This window comes from Oncorhynchus gorbuscha, linkage group LG25 (assembly GCF_021184085.1).
Source record: "Oncorhynchus gorbuscha isolate QuinsamMale2020 ecotype Even-year linkage group LG25, OgorEven_v1.0, whole genome shotgun sequence".
NCBI classification, from domain to species: domain Eukaryota; kingdom Metazoa; phylum Chordata; class Actinopteri; order Salmoniformes; family Salmonidae; genus Oncorhynchus; species Oncorhynchus gorbuscha.
This window is the reverse complement of record NC_060197.1, coordinates 44,131,204-44,149,911: the sequence shown is the minus strand read 5'-3', so window position 1 is coordinate 44,149,911 and position 18,708 is coordinate 44,131,204. Positions and strand designations below refer to the sequence as shown.

The following is an 18,708-nucleotide window of genomic DNA, read 5'->3' as shown; positions in this document are numbered from 1 at the left end:
GAAGTGTAAGTTTCTCGTTGTTTCATTTGTTACGTAAACCGTCAATCTAACTAACCACTGTCAGAACATGGATTTGAACATTGTGCTATGATGGTCTCTGCTGTGTCTCTGCTCATAAAACGGATCTCGATCTCCAACCAATCACACCCAAGCTGGAAGAGATTCTGTCCAGAGTGTCCGTCAGTGACGTCATCGCCTTTGGAGCCACTTGCAGCACCTACCACCAGCTGAGCCTAAGCTCCTCCCTCTGGAGACGGCTCTGCCATCGCCAGGCAACGGGGACGCAGCAGCCTTCCGCTGCCCCGCCCAACGACTGGCGAAGGACAGCCATCTTGAAATGTAAGAATAGAGGGAGAGACAGAGTCTGTTGCGCTTTAATCAAATGGATTGTGCTGTGTTTGAATATACGCTGAAATAACATGTAAAACGCAACATGCAGCCATTTCAAATATTTTACTGAGTTACAGTTCATATAAGGAAATCAGTCAATTGAAATAAATTCATGTAGGCCCGAATCTATGGATTTCACATGACTGGGAATACAGATATACACCTGTTGGTCAGAGACACCTGACAACGACAACAGAAAAGGCAGGGGTGTGGATCAGAAAACCAGTCTGCTGTGACCACCATGTGCCTCATGCAGAGCGACACATCTCCTTCACATTGAGTTGATCAGGCTGTTGGTTGTGGCCTGTGGAATGTTGTCCCACTCCTCTTCAATGGCTATGCGAAGTTGCTGGGTATTGGCGGAAACAGGAACATGCTGTTGTACACGTCGATCCACACCATCCCAAACATACTCAATGGGGTGACATGTCTAGTGAGTATGCAGGCCATGGAAGAACTGGGACATTTTCAGCTTCCAGGTATTGTGTACAGGTCCTTGCGACATGGGGCATGCATTATCATGCTGAAACATGAGGTGATGGTGGTGGATAAATGACACAACAACAGGCCTCAAATTCTCGTCACGGTGTCTCTGTGCATTCAAATTACCATCGATAAAATGCAATTGTGTTCATTGATCGTATCTTATGCCTGCCCATACAATAACCCCACCGCCACCATGGGGCTCTCTGTTCACAACGTTGACATCAGCAAACCGCTCGCCCACACCACACCATACATGTGGTCTGCGGTTGTGAGGCCGGATGGACGTACTGCCAAATTCTCTAAAACAACGTTGGAGTGGCTGTTTATTGTCCCCAGCACAAGGTGCACCTGTGTAATGATCCTGCTGTTTAATCAGCTTCTTGATATGCCACACCTGTCAGGTGGATGGATTATCTTGTCAAAGGAGAAATGCTCACTAACAGGGATGTAAACAAATTTGTGCACAATATTTCAGAGAAATACGTTTTTTTGGGCGTATGGAAAATATCTACTAATATCTACTACTCCCCACAGACTCCCAGGGCCTCCAGATGCAGCGTTTGGGCAGTGGGTGGTCCCGGACTCCCCAGTGGTGCAGGTCCGGGGGTCCCTCTGTGTCCCTGGCCGTTGTTCCTCCCCTGGCACTGGGCTACAGAAGGTCTCTGCCAACCCGCGACCACCTCCTGCTGTTTGACTACCAGGGCACCGTCTTCCTGCTGCGCAACGCCGCCACATCATCTCTCCGCGGTCACATGACTTGGAGGAGGGCCTCACGCCACACTGTGCTGTGTCAGAATGCCAAAGATGTGAGTGGGGGGGGGGGGGTATTCTCACAAGCCATGATCAATTCTCAAGCTATTAAGCTAGCCAGTATGTGAGTGGGGAGGGGGGGGGTACAGATTAGCTAGCCAGTATTGCTAGTACTGAAGTAAGAGGAAAGAAGGTGGAGGGTAGCACATTGGGTTGGACACCCAACAGGAAGTTAAACTTTAGCTTGAACACTTTATAACCCCCCCCACACACACACACACACTGTCTCTCTCTCTCTCTCTCTCTCTCTCTCTCTCTCTCTCTCTCTCTCTCTCTCTCTCTCTCTCTCTCTCTCTCTCTCTCTCTGTCTCTCTCTCTCTCTCTGTCTCTCTGTCTCTCTCTCTCTCTCTCTCTCTCTCTCTCTCTCTCTCTCTCTCTCTGTCTCTCTCTCTCTCTCTCTCTCTCTCTCTCTCTCTCTCTCTCTCTCTCTCTCTCTCTCTCTCTCTCTCTCTCTCTCTCTGTCTCTCTCTCTCTCTCTCTGTCTCTCTCTCTCTGTCTCTCTCTCTCTGTCTCTCTCGCTCCTCCACTCATAGTTTGCCGTGGATCCCCGTAGCGACAACTCCTTCCGTCAGTACATATACGTCCTGGTGAGCCGTGCTAACAGTGGTGCAGAGGCCGTACCCCCCAGCTGGCCCGGCGCCCCCGGCTCGGCCCTCCCTCTCACCCCTCCGCGGTGTGACTGTGTGGAAGTGTACCAGCAGGACACCAGCCAGAGGGTGTTCCGGATGACCTTTCACCCCTCCCTGACCTTCATACAGCTCCGCCTCACCGGCTCCGAGGTCAACAGGGTCCTGCTGCTGCTCACTGGTCAGTGTCTCTGAACATCGGATGGTTAAATAGTTTTTTCCCCTCATCAATCTACACATTTTTTTTGCACATTTTCACATAAGTATTCAGACCCTTTACTCAGTACTTGAAGCACCTTTGGCAGTGATTACAGCCTCGAGTCTTCTTGGGTATGACGCTACAAGCTTGGCACACCTGTATTTGGGGAGTTTCTCCCATTCTTCTCTGCAGATCCTCTCAAGCTCTGTCAGGTTGGATGGGCAGTGTCAATGCACAGCTATTTTCAGGTCTCTCCAGAGATGTTTGATCGGATTCAAGTCCGGGCCCTGGCTGGGCCACTCAAGAACATTCAGAGACTTGTCCCGAAGCCACTCCTGCGTTGTCTTGGCTGTGTGCTTAGGGTTGCTCTGGAGCAGCTTTTCATCAAGGATCTCTCTTTACTTTGCTCTGTTCATCTTTCCCTTGATCCTAACCTGACTAGTCTCCCAGTCCTCCCTCTTCAACCCTGACTAGTCTCCCAGTCCCCCCTATTTAAACCTGACTCGTCTCCCAGCCGCCCCTCTTCAACCCTGACTAGTCTCACAGTCCTCCCTCTTCAAACCTGACTAGTCTCCCAGTCCTCCCTCTTCAAACCTGACTAGTCTCCTCTGACTAGTCTCCCAGTCCCTCCTATTCAAACCTGACTAGTCTCCCATTCCCCCCTCTTCAAACCTGACTAGTCTCCCAGTCCCCCCTCTTCAAACCTGACTAGTCTCCTAGTCCCCCCTCTTCAAACCTGACTAGTCTCCCAGTCCCCCTTCTTCAAACCTGACTAGTCTCCCAGTCCCTCCTATTCAAGCCTGACTAGTCTCCCAGTCCCCCTCTTCAAACCTGACTAGTCTCCCAGTCCCCCTCTTCAAACCTGACTAGTCTCCCAGTCCCTCCTATTCAAGCCTCAGCCTGACTAGTCTCTCAGTCCCCCTCTTCAAACCTGACTAGTCTCTCAGTCCCTCCTATTCAAACCTGACTAGTCTCCCAGTCCCCCTCCTATTCAAACCTGACTAGTCTCCCAGTCCCTCCTATTCAAACCTGACTAGTCTCCCAGTCCCCCCTCTTCAAACCTGACTAGTCTCCCAGTCCCTCCTATTCAAACCTGACTAGTCTCCCAGTCCCTCCTATTCAAACCTGACTAGTCTCCCAGTCCCTCCTCTTCAAACCTAACTAGTCTCCCAGTCTCCGCTCTTCAAACATGACTAGTCTCCCAGTCCTTCCTATTTAAACCTGACTAGTCTCCCAGTCCCTCCACTTCAAACCTAACTAGTCTCCCAGTCTCCCCTCTTCAAACCTGACTAGTCTCCCAGTTCCTCCTATTCAAACCTAACTAGTCTCCCAGTCCCCCTCCTATTCAAACCTGTCTAGTCTCCCAGTCCCCTCCTATTTAAACCTGACTAGTCTCCCAGTCCCCCTCCTATTCAACCCTGACTAGTCTCCCAGTCCCCATCCCATTCAAACCTGACTAGTCTCCCAGTCCCCCTCCTATTCAAACCTGACTAGTCTCCCAGTCCTTCCTATTTAAACCTGACTAGTCTCCCAGTCCCTCCACTTCAAACCTAACTAGTCTCCCAGTCTCCCCTCTTCAAACCTGACTAGTCTCCCAGTTCCTCCTATTCAAACCTAACTAGTCTCCCAGTCCCCTCCTATTCAAACCTGACTAGTCTCCCAGTCCCCTCCTATTTAAACCTGACTAGTCTCCCAGTCCCCCTCCTATTCAACCCTGACTAGTCTCCCAGTCCCCATCCCATTCAAACCTGACTAGTCTCCCAGTCCCCCTCCTATTCAAACCTGACTAGTCTCCCAGTCCCCCTCTTCAAACCTGACTAGTCTCCCAGTCCTCCCTCTTCAACCCTGACTAGTCTCCCAGTCCCCCCTCTTCAAATCTGACTAGTCTCCCAGTCCTTCCTATTTAAACCTGACTAGTCTCCCAGTCCCTCCTATTTAAACCTGACTAGTCTCCCAGTCTCCGCTCTTCAAACCTGACTAGTCTCCCAGTCCCCCCTCTTCAAACCTGACTAGTCTCCCAGTCTCCGCTCTTCAAACCTGACTAGTCTCCCAGTCTCCGCTCTTCAAACCTGACTAGTCTCCCAGTCTCCGCTCTTCAAACCTGACTAGTCTCCCAGTCCCCCCTCTTCAAACCTGACTAGTCTCCCAGTCTCCGCTCTTCAAACCTGACTAGTCTCCCAGTCCCCCTCTTCAAACCTGACTAGTCTCCCAGTCCCCCTCTTCAAACCTGACTAGTCTCCCAGTCTCCGCTCTTCAAACCTGACTAGTCTCCCAGTCTCCGCTCTTCAAACCTGACTAGTCTCCCAGTCCCCCCTCTTCAAACCTGACTAGTCTCCCAGTCTCCGCTCTTCAAACCTGACTAGTCTCCCAGTCCCCCTCTTCAAACCTGACTAGTCTCCCAGTCCCCCTCTTCAAACCTGACTAGTCTCCCAGTCTCCGCTCTTCAAACCTGACTAGTCTCCCAGTCTCCGCTCTTCAAACCTGACTAGTCTCCCAGTCTCCGCTCTTCAAACCTGACTAGTCTCCCAGTCCCCCTCTTCAAACCTGACTAGTCTCCCAGTCCCTCCTATTCAAACCTGACTAGTCTCCCAGTCCCTCCTATTCAAACCTGACTAGTCTCCCAGTCCCCCTCTTCAAACCTGACTAGTCTCCCAGTCCCTCCTATTCAAACCTGACTAGTCTCCCAGTCCCTCCTATTCAAACCTGACTATTCTCCCAGTCCCTCCTCTTCAAACCTAACTAGTCTCCCAGTCTCCACTCTTCAAACCTGACTAGTCTCCCAGTCCTTCCTATTTAAACCTGACTAGTCTCCCAGTCCCTCCACTTCAAACCTAACTAGTCTCCCAGTCTCCCCTCTTCAAACCTGACTAGTCTCCCAGTCCCTCCTATTCAAACCTGACTAGTCTCCCAGTCCCCCTCCTATTCAAACCTGACTAGTCTCCCAGTCCCCCTCCTATTTAAACCTGACTAGTCTCCCAGTCCCCCTCCTATTCAACCCTGACTAGTCTCCCAGTCCCCTCCTATTCAAACCTGACTAGTCTCCCAGTCCCCCTCCTATTCAAACCTGACTAGTCTCCCAGTCCCCCCCCCTCCTATTCAAACCTGACTAGTCTCCCAGTCCCTCCCATTCAAACCTGACTAGTCTCCCAGTCCCCTCCTATTCAAACCTGACTAGTCTCCCAGTCCCCCTCTTCAAACCTGACTAGTCTCCCAGTCCTCCCTCTTCAACCCTGACTAGTCTCTCAGTCCTCCCTCTTCAAACCTGACTAGTCTCCCAGTCCCTCCTATTCAAACCTGACTAGTCTCCCAGTCCCTCCTATTCAAACCTGACTAGTCTCCCAGTCCCCCCCCCTCTTCAAATCTGACTAGTCTTCCAGTCCTCCCTCCTCAACCCTGACTAGTCTCCCAGTCCCTCCTATTCAAACCTGACTAGTCTCTCAGTCCTCCCTCTTCAAACCTGACTAGTCTCCCAGTCCCTCCTATTCAAACCTGACTAGTCTCCCAGTCCCTCCTATTCAAACCTGACTAGTCTCCCAGTCCCCCTCTTCAAACCTGACTAGTCTCCCAGTCCTCCCTCTTCAACCCTGACTAGTCTCTCAGTCCTCCTCTTCAAACCTGACTAGTCTCCCAGTCCCTCCTATTTAAACCTGACTAGTCTCCCAGTCCCCCTCTTCAAACCTGACTAGTCTCCCAGTCCTTCCTATTTAAACCTGACTAGTCTCCCAGTCCCCCTCTTCAAACCTGACTAGTCTCCCAGTCCTTCCTATTTAAACCTGACTAGTCTCCCAGTCCCTCCTCTTCAAACCTGACTAGTCTCCCAGTCCTTCCTATTTAAACCTGACTAGTCTCCCAGTCCCTCCTATTTAAACCTGACTAGTCTCCCAGTCTCCGCTCTTCAAACCTGACTAGTCTCCCAGTCCCCCTCTTCAAACCTGACTAGTCTCCCAGTCCCTCCTATTCAAACCTGACTAGTCTCCCAGTCCCTCCTATTCAAACCTGACTAGTCTCCCAGTCCCCCCTCTTCAAACCTGACTAGTCTCCCAGTCCCTCCTATTCAAACCTGACTAGTCTCCCAGTCCCTCCTATTCAAACCTGACTAGTCTCCCAGTCCCTCCTCTTCAAACCTAACTAGTCTCCCAGTCTCCGCTCTTCAAACCTGACTAGTCTCCCAGTCCTTCCTATTTAAACCTGACTAGTCTCCCAGTCCCTCCACTTCAAACCTAACTAGTCTCCCAGTCTCCCCTCTTCAAACCTGACTAGTCTCCCAGTCCCTCCTATTCAAACCTGACTAGTCTCCCAGTCCCCCTCCTCTTCAAACCTGACTAGTCTCCCAGTCCCCCTCCTATTCAAACCTGACTAGTCTCCCAGTCCCCCTCCTATTCAAACCTGACTAGTCTCCCAGTCCCCCTCTTCAACCCTGACTAGTCTCCCAGTCCCCCTCTTCAACCCTGACTAGTCTCCCAGTCCCCCTCCTATTCAAACCTGACTAGTCTCCCAGTCCCCCTCTTCAAACCTGACTAGTCTCCCAGTCTCCGCTCTTCAAACCTGACTAGTCTCCCAGTCCCCCTCTTCAAACCTGACTAGTCTCCCAGTCCCCCTCCTATTCAAACCTGACTAGTCTCCCAGTCCCCCTCCTATTCAAACCTGACTAGTCTCCCAGTCCCCCTCCTATTCAAACCTGACTAGTCTCCCAGTCCCCTCCTATTCAAACCTGACTAGTCTCCCAGTCCCCCTCCTATTCAAACCTGACTAGTCTCCCAGTCCCCTCCTATTCAAACCTGACTAGTCTCCCAGTCCCCCTCTTCAAACCTGACTAGTCTCCCAGTCCATCCTATTCAACCCTGACTAGTCTCCCAGTCCCCCCTCTTCAACCCTGACTAGTCTCCCAGTCCCCCTCTTCAACCCTGACTAGTCTCCCAGTCCCTCCTATTCAAACCTGACTAGTCTCCCAGTCCGTCCTATTCAAACCTGACTAGTCTCCCAGTCCCCCTATTCAAACCTGACTAGTCTCCCAGTCCCCCCTCTTCAAACCTGACTAGTCTCCTCTGACTAGTCTCCCAGTCCCCCCCCTCCTATTTAAACCTGACTAGTCTCCCAGTCCCCCTATTCAAACCTGACTAGTCTCCCAGTCCCCCTCCTATTCAAACCTGACTAGTCTCCCAGTCCCCCTCCTATTCAAACCTGACTAGTCTCCCAGTCCCCCTCCTATTCAACCCTGACTAGTCTCCCAGTCCCCCTCCTATTTAAACCTGACTAGTCTCCCAGTCCCCCTATTCAAACCTGACTAGTCTCCCAGTCCCCCTCCTATTTAAACCTGACTAGTCTCCCAGTCCCCCTCCTATTCAAACCTGACTAGTCTCCCAGTCCCCCTCCTATTCAAACCTGACTAGTCTCCCAGTCCCCCTCTTCAGACCTGACTAGTCTCCCAGTCCCCCCTATTCAAACCTGACTAGTCTCCCAGTCCCCCTCCTATTTAAACCTGACTAGTCTCCCAGTCCCCCTCCTATTCAAACCTGACTAGTCTCCCAGTCCCCCTCCTATTCAAACCTGACTAGTCTCCCAGTCCCCCTCCTATTCAAACCTGACTAGTCTCCCAGTCCCCCTCCTATTTAAACCTGACTAGTCTCCCAGTCCCCCTCCTATTCAACCCTGACTAGTCTCCCAGTCCCCCTCCTATTTAAACCTGACTAGTCTCCCAGTCCCCCTCCTATTCAACCCTGACTAGTCTCCCAGTCCCCCTCCTATTCAACCCTGACTAGTCTCCCAGTCCCCCTCCTATTTAAACCTGACTAGTCTCCCAGTCCCCCTCCTATTCAACCCTGACTGGTCTCCCAGTCCCCCTATTTAAACCTGACTAGTCTCCCAGTCCCCTTTATGTAATCCATTTTAGAACAAGGCTGTAACGTAACAAAATGTAGGAAAAGTCAAGGGGTCTGAATACTTTCTGTAGACACTGTAAATAGTTTACAAGATCCCTGACATATAGATGAAAGCCAGTAAATTAACAACTTGTTTCTCTGAATTGTATCTCTCCATTTCCACCCTCAGATTCTGGGAAGGTCTATTCTCTGTCTGTGAATGAGACCCTGTTGAACACGCCTCGTTCCTACACCGTGCAGCTGGCTCTGAAGAAGATCAGCATTTCTCTGCCTCACCTGCCCATCGCTCAGGTCCATTCCAGCTACAGCAGCATCCTCTACCTCACAGGTAAATATCACAGCACAGTTAGCATTGTTTTCTGTGAAAACTCCATTGAAAAGAAGCTTGAGTTCAGTATATGACAGTTTCTGCGTGCAACAATGCTTCTTACGTTGCGGTTTTCCATCCATGCTGGTATAAAAATGTGTCATAAATCCCTTTCTCTCTTTCTCAGGCGAGGGTTCAGTCTATTTGGAGGTGCACTCCGTTGGTGTGTATCGTCAGTTCATTGGGACCCAGCAGGGTTACGACCCCCATGACATCCACACCCCTCTGCCACTTTCCCTGCCCTACAAGGTGCAGAGACACATTTCCACCAAACACACGTTTGTCCACAGGTACACTCTTAGAGAAAATGGTTCTGATAAGGGTCCTTCAGCTGTCGCCACAGGATATTCCAGGTAGAACACTTTTGGGTTCCATGTAGAACCCTTTTGTTATCCTACGAGGACAGACAAATAACCTTTTAAGGTTCTAGATAGCACCTTTGTGTAGTATACATGGTATATTAGAATATATGGTATATTTATATATATGGTATATTTGTATAAATGGTATATTAGCACATATGGTATATTAGCACATATGGTATATTAGCACATATGGTATATTAGTATATATGGTATATTAGTAGATAGGGTCTATTAGTATATATGGTATATTGGTATATATGGTATATTAGTATGTATGGTATATTAGTATATATGGTATATTGGTACATATGGTATATTAGTATATATGGTATATTAGCATATATGGTATATTAGTATATATGGTATATTAGTACATATGGTATATTAGTACATATGGTATATTAGTATATATGGTATATTAGTATATATGGTATATTAGTATATATGGTCAATTAATACATATGGTATATTAGTATATATGGTCTATTAGTATATTTGGTATATTAGTTTATATGGTATATTGGTATATATGATATATATGGTATATTAGTATATATGGTCTATTAGTATATATGGTCTATTAGTATATATGGTAAATGCATGCAGGATTCAAACCTACAACGGAGTTACCTTTGACCTCTGCTAGGTGGTGAAGTGCTCTCTGGGACTGAGCCACTTGTGCCTGCTGGACGATTGTGGCAGAGTCTTCATGCAGGGCAGCAACCGCTACGGACAGCTTGGCACAGGAGATAAGATCGACCGCGGCGAACCCACCGAGGTGTGTGTCTGTGCTTCCTCCCTTATACAACTTACTGTCCAGATTCCAGTTGAAACTACATTTCTAACACCATAATATCAAAATCCATCAGGTAACAATTCCCCCTCTCCCCTGTTGTAGGTGGTACTGTCCAAGACACCAGTGGAGGTGTGGTGTGGACTGAACCACTCGCTCGCCCTGCTGCAAGGGGAGTCTGGAGTGAAGGAAGTACAGGGCTGTGGCTGTGGAGGAGGCCGCCGACTGCCCGGCTGCTCCAAGGGAAGCGCTGTGTTCATCAAACTGAACATCAAGGTAAAGCTGCACTCTTTGTAATCTCCTTCTGGACATTTGATTGGTTAATTATCTAGCTGTTGGATTGGTTAATTTTCTTGCTGTCGGATTGGTTAATTATCTAGCTGTCGGATTGGTTAATAATCTAGGTGTCGGATTGGTTAATTTTCTAGCTGTTTGATTGGTTAATTACAGTTGAAGTTGGAAGTTTACATACACTTAGGTTGGAGTCATAGGCTAATTGACATCTTTTGAGTCAATTGGAGGTGTACCTGTGGATGTATTTCAAGACCTACCTTCAAACCCAGTGCCTCTTTGCTTGACACCATGGGAAAATCTAAATAAATCAGCTGAGACCTCAGAGAAGAATTGTAGACCTCCACAAGTCTGGTTCATTCTTGGGAGAAATTTCCAAACGCCTGAAGGTACCACGTTCATCTGTACAAACAACAGTACGCAAGTATAAACACCATGAGACCATGCAGCCGTCATACTGCTCAGGAAGGAGACGCGTTCTGTCTCCTAGAGATGAATGTACTTTGGTGCAAAAAGTGCAAATCAATCCCAGAACAACACCAAAGGACCTTGTGAAGATGCTGGAGGAAACAGGTACAAAAGTATCTATACCCACAGTAAAACGAGTCCTATATCGACATAACCTGAAAGGCCCCTCAGCAAGGAAGAAGCCACTGCTCCAAAACCGCAATAAAAAAAGCCAGACTACAGTTTACAACTGCACATGGGGACAAAGATCGTACTTTTTGGAGAAATGTCCTTTGGTCTGATGAAACAAAAATGGAACTGTTTGGCCATAATGACCATCTTTATGTTTGGAGGAAAAAGAGGGAGGCTTGCAAGCCGAAGAACACCATCCCAACCGTGAAGCATGGGGGTGGCAGGATCATGTTGTGGGGGTGCTTTGCTGCAGGAGGGTCTGGTGCACTTCACAAAATAGATGGCATCATGAGGAAGGAACATTATGTGGATATATTGAAGCAACATCTCAAGACATCAGTCAGCAAGTTAAAGCTTGGTCGCAAATGGGTCTTCCAAATGGACAATGACTCCAAGCATACTTCCAAAGTTGTGGCAAAATGGCTTAAAGACAGCAAAGTCAAGGTATTGGAGTGGCCACCACAAAGCCCTGATCTCAATCCCATAGAAAATTTGTGGGCATAACTGAAAAAGCGTGTGCGAGCAAGGAGGCCTACAAACCTGACTCAGTTACACCAGCTCTGTCAGGAGGAATGGGACAACATTCACCCAACTTATTGTGGGAAGCTTGTGGAAGGCTACACGACACATTTGACCTAAGTTCAACAATATAAAGGCAATGCTACCAAATACTAATTGAGTGTATGTAAACGTCTGACCCACTGGGAATGTGATGAAAGAAATAAAAACTGAAATAAATCATTCTCTCTACTATTATTCTGACTTTTCACATTCTTAAAATAAAGTGGGGATCCTAACTGACCTAAAACAGGGAATTGTTACTAGGATTAAATGTCAGGAATTGTGAAAAACTTAATTTAAATGTATTTGGCTATGCTGTATGTAAACTTCTGACTTCAACTGTATCTAGCTAGCTATAGACCTGTGTTTGGGATTGACCATCAGGCACTGCGACAGGAGGAGTGGGACGGACGCTGCTCTTTGATGCAGAGTAGCTCACATTTTGCGAGCATGGAGAGGCCAGAGATAGCCAGGCATGGTAATTTGGGTGGCATGGAGAGGCCAGAGATAACCAGGCATGGTAATTTGGGAGTATGGAGGCCAGGCATGGTAATTTGGGAGCATGGAGAGGCCAGAGATGGTAAATTGGAAGCATGGAGAGGCCAGAGATACCCAGACTAGTAAATTGTGCTCAGGAACAGATGTTGAGTATTGGAGAAAGGCCATCAGTGTTTGATCTGCAAACAATACAGTGGATGAAGGCTCTGCATGAGCAAGGTGAATGGATAAACGTGGTTATGGACAGTGAGGAAGAAGGAGAAGAGCCCAGAGGGAAGATGTGTGTTGAGGAAGAATGTTGAGTACAAACTGTATTCTGCTGTCTCAGAAATGTAACCTGATAAGAATGAGGATGAATCACTGTACCTGCAGTGGCAGGTGTGTAGAAGACCTCAGAGTCCCAGCCTCTCCCCTATGGTCATGCAAAAGATGATTCTTGCCCAGTGGGAGTGAAATTTTTGTAGAAAGTGGATCCCTACATTTTGACTGACCCATATGTAGTCTCAGGCTGGGTAGAAAATAATGTGGTTACTGTTCAAATCGGTGAAGGTAGCTCAAAGTGGACTTGGTGATTCTTAGGCCCAGAGGGAGCGAGCGCTTCACATCACAGGCCTCAGGACAAAACCTGTGACGTCTCCGGAGCAGGGCGCCTTTGAAAGGAGTGATCACTGGGGTGGAGTTAAGTGTTGAGGTGGTGCAACTAAAGTTGAAGATTCCCTGTGTCTGTGACACCTGCCGTTTGGCAAGCGTAGTGAAACTGAGAAGACACCGTTATAGTCCTTTTGAGTTTTGAAGCAGAGTATTTACTTGACCAAGTCATGTTAGGAAATGTCAGTTATTCCAATGAGAGCTTTTGTGCCAAACCCACTGAGGTGTTTCAGATGCCAAGCTCATGGTCATGTTGCAGCAGTGTGGAGGAGGGACATTCCAAGATGTGAGAAGTGTGCAGGAAGGCATGGGACAAAGGAATGTGTAGTATCGGGGTAAAAAAAAACAGTGTGTGTCGATTGTGGGGATACCCATGTTGCTGGGGATCAGAAGTGCCTGGTGCGAGAGAGACAGGTTGAGGTTGGCAGGGTCAGAGTAGAACAGAAGTTCACATATGCTGAGGCAGTGAAGAGAGTAGAGGATGATGGGTCAAGGTGAGTAGTTTTGCCTAGGCCAATACAGAGTGATATAATTTGTGCTTCAGCAAGGTTGGCTTCTTAGCATTTCAACTGTACTGCAGAAATGAAACATAAATGACAGAAATTAGATGTTGTGGTGCCAGCTGTAGAGAAGTACTCAGGTGTACGAGGTTTTACTGTGGAAGAGTTACACTAGGTGTTGAACGAAAGAGTCCTGTCCTCCCATCCTCCTGTCCTCCCGTCCCCCCGGCCTCCCTTCCTCCCAGCCTCCCAGCCTCCCATCCTCCCAGCCTGGTGTAAGATCAGTTAGGGTCAAAGAAGTGGAATGAGGTGTTTAAAAGTTTAAAAAAATAGTAGAGGGTTAGTTTATAAAAATAAAAATAAATTAATGACAAAATCTAACGTGATCGACCATACACTCCTACACAGTAGGTGGCGCCATGTACAAACTGTGTGAACGCCATAATACCAAAGAAGAAGACCTATATTTGGTACTGTCCTCTTTAACTATTGTATCTGTCCTCTTTCTCTCTTCCCCCAGGTGCCCCGCGCTGCCCGCTCTCTCTGTGCCTCCAAGGACTGCCTCTTCCTGCTCTGTTGCCATGACATCGCCGAGCCCCCGCTGTTCCGCTGCCCCCCCACTGTAAAGGAGGAGGATGAGGAGGAAAGTGAGGTGGCGAGAGAAGAGAGGGAGAGGCTGATCTGGCAACTATCCCAGCTGAGGGAGTGTGAGAGTCTGAGGCGAAAGGTGGACATCCTCCGCTGGGCCGTGCAGCGACACATGACCATTAACCCCGCCCACAGGGAGTTCCTGGTCCAAGCGCTGATCGCCATCCGGCCCGTGTCTGACGAGCCCGGCAGCCAGTCGTAACCACATTCACCAACGATGCCACCTTTTTCATCCTAACAGAATGTTTTTTTTTATGCTATATGAAACAATTGTGGCCAAAGACTCCATCCACATTTTGATGTTTTATTTTGCTTAATAAAAACAGCAGCATCAGTGTTTGTGTCAAATTTATTAATCCCTCGATCCTGTATCCCTGAATCCCGGTTCTGACTAGAGCTAGTACAGCTACGACTGGAAGTGACTTTTTATAACTGGTTAGGAGAATTAGGTTAAGGTTAGGAGAATTAACAATGTGGCAGGTTAGGAGAATTAACGTGGCAGGTTAGGAGAATTAACGTGGCAGGTTAGGAGAATTAACGTGACAGGTTAGGAGAACTAACGTGGCAGGTTAGGATAATTAACGTGACAGGTTAGGAGAATTAACGTGACAGGTTAGGAGAATTAATGTGGCAGGTTAGGAGAATTAACATGGCAGGTTAGGATAATTAACGTGGCAGGTTAGGATATTTAACATGGCAGGTTAGGATAATTAACATGGCAGGTTATTTGTAAGTCGCTCTGGATAAGAGCGTCTGCTAAATGACTTAAATGTAATGATGTAAATGTTAGGATATTTAGGATAAGGTTAGGGTAATTAACGTGGCAGGTTAGGAGAATTAACGTGGCAGGTTAGGAGAATTAACGTGGCAGGTGAGGAGAATTAACGTGGCAGGTTAGGAGAATTAACGTGGCAGGTTAGGAGAATTAACGTGGCAGGTTAGGATAATTAACGTGGCAGGTTAGGATATTTAACATGGCAGGTTAGGATAATTAACATGGCAGGTTAGGATAATTAACGTGACAGGTTAGGAGAATTAACGTGGCAGGTTAGGATAATTAACGTGGTAGGTTAGGAGAATTAACGTGGCAGGTTAGGAGAATTAACATGGCAGGTTAGGATAATTAACGTGGCAGGTTAGGATATTTAACATGGCAGGTTAGGATAATTAACATGGCAGGTTAGGATATTTAGGATAAGGTTAGGGTAAATAACGTGGCAGTATAGGAGACTTAGGTTAAGGTTAGGATAATGAACGTGGCAGGTTAGGAGAATTAGGTTAAGATTAGGAAAAGGTTTAAGGTTAGCTAAAATACTCTCCTAACCTGTTACGAAAAGTATCTGTACTCCTCCAGTGTCACAACCCTGAATCACATTACCGCTTAAGTGCAGAAATCTAGTACAACACCACCAACTAGTGGTGATTTATTTAATAGCGCTTCGTATAAAATATTGATTAATTGATCATGTTTGAGGACGCAAAGATTGTTTTGGGGATAGACGAAATGTTTTGTAATCAAATGGATTGTTCGATCATTAAAATATTTGATGTAGGCTAGAGAAATAAAAATAGACTGACCATTTTTTGCGGGACAAACGGTGTTCCTTTTTGGAATCCTCATCGCGTAAAACAATGACGCCTTTGCTTTCGAAAAACAACATATTTTGTCGCATGTTTATTTTCATTTTTCAAATTCCTCAAAGCAACCTAGGCTACAGGTGATAGAAGGCCTTTTCCAACCAAAGAACAAACAAGATTTAAGCGAAAAATATAGCCCTACTCAAGGTAAAGAAAATTATATTAATGGAAGTTGATTAATAGGATAGAATGATTGTGGAATAATGTGTATGTTTTCACTATCTGTAGCGTTTGTCTGTGGTTGACAACGTCCCTTACATTTCCTCCGTATTATGCCTAGTGCTCTTTCGGTCTACCTCTCTTCTCTCTAGAGTCTTTTTGACCGACCTACGTCTTGCTCATTTTCAGATGGAGTTAGTGTCAGGTTACCGTGACCGGATGATTGAGTTCTCCGAGGCTATGGCACAGTGGTATCGCTGCTTCCAGACCACCCGTAGGGGGCGCAAAGAACCACATAGTGATTTCTGGGGGTACGATTTTCCCCGATACCACATGGACCGCTCACCGTACTGGATACTGCACCTGCTGGATTGCGCTGCAACGCCACCTGCAGCTATTCCACGGCTAGAACAGGCTGGAGTGGACCCCTCTGAGCTCAGTGAGTAAAACCTTTAGGCATAGCCTGCGTGATCTACTGTAGCATTCTTACCTCTTACCTCTTGAAGCTGTTATCCAAAAAGCTATCATACCAAAACGCTATACCTACGGTCAATTCCATGATAACGGAATTATGCTGAGACTCTTTAGGTCTATGCCAAAAAATATATCAGTCTCAGCGTAATCCATTACCATAGGATTGGCCCTATCGAACCAACTTTTTCTTTGTCTCTCTGTCTCTCCCACCCTTCCTCCCCTCTTCTCTCTCTCTCCCTCTGTAGTAAGTAGTGAAGGAGAGAGTGTTCTGATGGTGACGGATGCCTCTGGCCTGCCCCTGGGCTTTGACGTGCTGGCCGGTGGCTGGGCGGGGGCGCTGGGTGGGGGCGAGGCGGCGGGTGGAGATGGGAAGGGGGCCCTGGAGACAATCCAGAAGATGGTAGGACTGCTGAGACGCTGCATGGAGGCTCCCATGACTGGCGGGTTGCCTCGGAGACCACACATGCTCCACGTCAATGACAAGAAGCTTCACAGGTACAAACTCAGACAAAAGGGTTCTAAAAGGGTTCTTTACGGAGGGATAGGGTTCTACCAATACTTTTTTGGAAGACGAGGGTTATTTTGTAAGGCAAAGGGTTCTACCTAGAACCTTTAACATCCCAAGAGTTCTTTGGAAGTCAAGAAGGGTACCACATAGAACCATATATAATATTTCCCAGCATGCTCTTTTGCAGGGAGATTTTCAGAATGGTTTGTTTTACTGTAACATCTGTGTTTTTGCATGTCCATTGATTGGTTGATTCATTTTATACTACAGGAATATAAATAACATACCGTTTTCTAAACTAATCCAATCTGTTAGTGATTTTATTGACTGGACCCGTTATACTGAGACGGTTGTTCAAGTTTAGATGATTGAGGTAGTCTATGGTTTTCAATCTTCCTTAAATTAACCTGGCAGACATTTTGAATGCAGGTTGCAGATGACTAACAATTAGACTTGTTGTATATTCTAACTCTGGCTGGATTCCAATAGGAATTACACAGCACTTTGGTGTTAGGCAGGGTCAGAGTTTGTGTTAGGAAACTCCTGGTTTACAGGCCACATCAGGCCTGCAAGTCATACTATGCTGGCTTGCAGGCCTGATGTGGCCTGTAAACCAGGAGTTTCCTAACACCACTGTGTTCGGGTATAACTAGGTCCTCAAATAAAGGCCTTAAATTGGCCAATTGTCCTTATCCAATTTATCCTGCTTAAGCCAGGAAAAGACCACCCTTTGGGACTCCCAATCACAGCCGGATGTGATACAGCCTGGAATCAAACCAGGGACTGTAGTGACGCCTCTAGCACTGAGATGCAGTGCCTTAGACCACTGTGCCACTCGGGAGGCCTCCAGATGATCAAATGGTTCTTGGTTAACCCAAAAATGAAGGGTTCTACCCAGCACCTAAATAGGTTTCCCTATGGGGACAAACCAAAGAACCCTGTATGGTTCTACTTTTTCCCCCTATTTATAAGGAACGAAGGGCCTCTTTTTGGTAAGATATCATATCTGTTTTCTAACCCAGTATATAGCTCTTTCTACGTGTCTTCTGTCTCTCTCCCTCTCTTATCCCCTCTCTCTCTGTCTCTCTGTCTCTCTCCCTCTCTCATCCCCTCTCTCCCTCCCTCTCTCTCATCCCCCCTCTCTCTCTCTCATCCCCCCTCTCTCCTCTCATCCCCTCTCTCTCTCTCTCTCTCTCCTCTCATCCTCCAGGTTGCTGAGTAGGTGTGAGAAGGCCCTCACCATTCTGAAGGTGGTTCTGTGGCCCCAGGCCCTGGGTGACTGGGGCCTCACAGAGGTGGAGCAGATGGACGGAGGAGAGTCCTTCAGCATGCGCTGGCCTCCGACCTGCTACTGTCACGTGTGTAAGAAACACTCCTTCCCCAGTCAGCTGAAACCATGGTAAGGCGAGGAGAGAGAGAGAGAGAGACAGAGAGAGAGGCAGAGAGACAGAGAGAGACATACAGACAGAGAGAGAGAGAGACAGCCAGACAGAGGAAGAGAGAGACAGAGAGGAGAGAGAGAGAGAGAGAGAGATGAGAGAGACAGAGAGAGAGACAGAGAGAGAGGAGAGAGAGAGAGAGAGGGAGAGACAGAGAGAGAGACAGAGAGAGAGACAGAGAGAGAGACAGAGAGAGAGAGAGAGAGACAGAGAGAGAGACAGAGAGAGAGAGATAGACACAGAGAGAGAGAGAGAGGGAGAGGGTTAGAGAGAGGGGAGGGAGAGACAGAGAGAGAGACAGAGAGAGAGAGAGAGAGAGAGAGAGAGAGAGAGAGAGAGAGAGAGAGAGAGAGAGAGAGTGTTTGGGTGACCTGACAGACCTGAGAGTACTGAGAGAATAAGAGAGAGGTGATTTGTAGTCAACACACATGGCAACAGGACCTGCTGGAGGCAAGCTAAACAGAGTAGTGATCTCAACAGATTTGGCATTTGTAAAACCAAAAGTCTCCAATAATGATGTTACGGTCCCAAAGGATTACACAGGTATAATCTTTTACAGCATATATCTGGTAGTGGGTTATGTTCCTACGCAGCATTGGGCTAGGTTACCACCAGCTGAGACTCTCAGAGAGGTGCCGTGCTTAAGAGGCTTTTTACATTAGATTAGTGCTCAGCTCAGCATTACTGAGGCCTGTTGAAACAGATGGCTCAGGTCTTTTGCAAGTCAGCAGGAATCTATTAGCTGGGTTATCAGGTTTCTTTATCACCGTAAATCCCACTTTTTCCTTCC

At 47.5% G+C, this 18,708-nt stretch overlaps 2 protein-coding genes across 2 annotated transcripts; both read left to right on the top strand.

Moving 5' to 3' along the window:
* The first annotated feature begins 1,416 nt into the window (after positions 1–1,416).
* Positions 1,417–13,978, top strand: LOC124013581 (F-box only protein 24-like). Its single transcript, XM_046327898.1, has 7 exons — positions 1,417–1,682; positions 2,220–2,493; positions 8,560–8,718; positions 8,885–9,006; positions 9,769–9,900; positions 10,021–10,191; positions 13,573–13,978. The coding sequence occupies exons 1-7, from the start codon at positions 1,428–1,430 to the stop codon at positions 13,900–13,902; spliced, it is 1,443 nt and encodes a 480-aa protein (XP_046183854.1). The 5' UTR covers positions 1,417–1,427; the 3' UTR covers positions 13,903–13,978.
* Positions 13,979–15,173: 1,195 nt separating this feature from the next.
* Positions 15,174–17,977, top strand: LOC124013871 (zinc finger MYND domain-containing protein 15-like). The gene is made up of 4 exons (XM_046328424.1): positions 15,174–15,485; positions 15,687–15,936; positions 16,217–16,466; positions 17,690–17,977. The coding sequence occupies exons 2-4, from the start codon at positions 15,687–15,689 to the stop codon at positions 17,880–17,882; spliced, it is 693 nt and encodes a 230-aa protein (XP_046184380.1). The 5' UTR covers positions 15,174–15,485; the 3' UTR covers positions 17,883–17,977.
* The last annotated feature ends 731 nt before the right edge of the window (positions 17,978–18,708 follow it).

What these genes read in the sequence shown, in the direction of transcription:
- LOC124013581 (XM_046327898.1), top strand. Translation starts at nt 1,428, where the DNA reads ATGCAGCGTTTGGGCAGTGGGTGGTCCCGGACTCCCCAGTGGTGCAGG. An exon ending in TGTGTCAGAATGCCAAAGAT is followed by an intron (nt 1,683 to 2,219) that starts GTGAGTGGGGGG and finishes CTCCACTCATAG; the next exon opens with TTTGCCGTGGATCCCCGTAG. An exon ending in TCATCAAACTGAACATCAAG is followed by an intron (nt 10,192 to 13,572) that starts GTAAAGCTGCAC and finishes CTCTTCCCCCAG; the next exon opens with GTGCCCCGCGCTGCCCGCTC.
- LOC124013871 (XM_046328424.1), top strand. Translation starts at nt 15,687, where the DNA reads ATGGAGTTAGTGTCAGGTTACCGTGACCGGATGATTGAGTTCTCCGAG. An exon ending in AGTGGACCCCTCTGAGCTCA is followed by an intron (nt 15,937 to 16,216) that starts GTGAGTAAAACC and finishes CTCCCTCTGTAG; the next exon opens with TAAGTAGTGAAGGAGAGAGT. An exon ending in AATGACAAGAAGCTTCACAG is followed by an intron (nt 16,467 to 17,689) that starts GTACAAACTCAG and finishes CTCATCCTCCAG; the next exon opens with GTTGCTGAGTAGGTGTGAGA.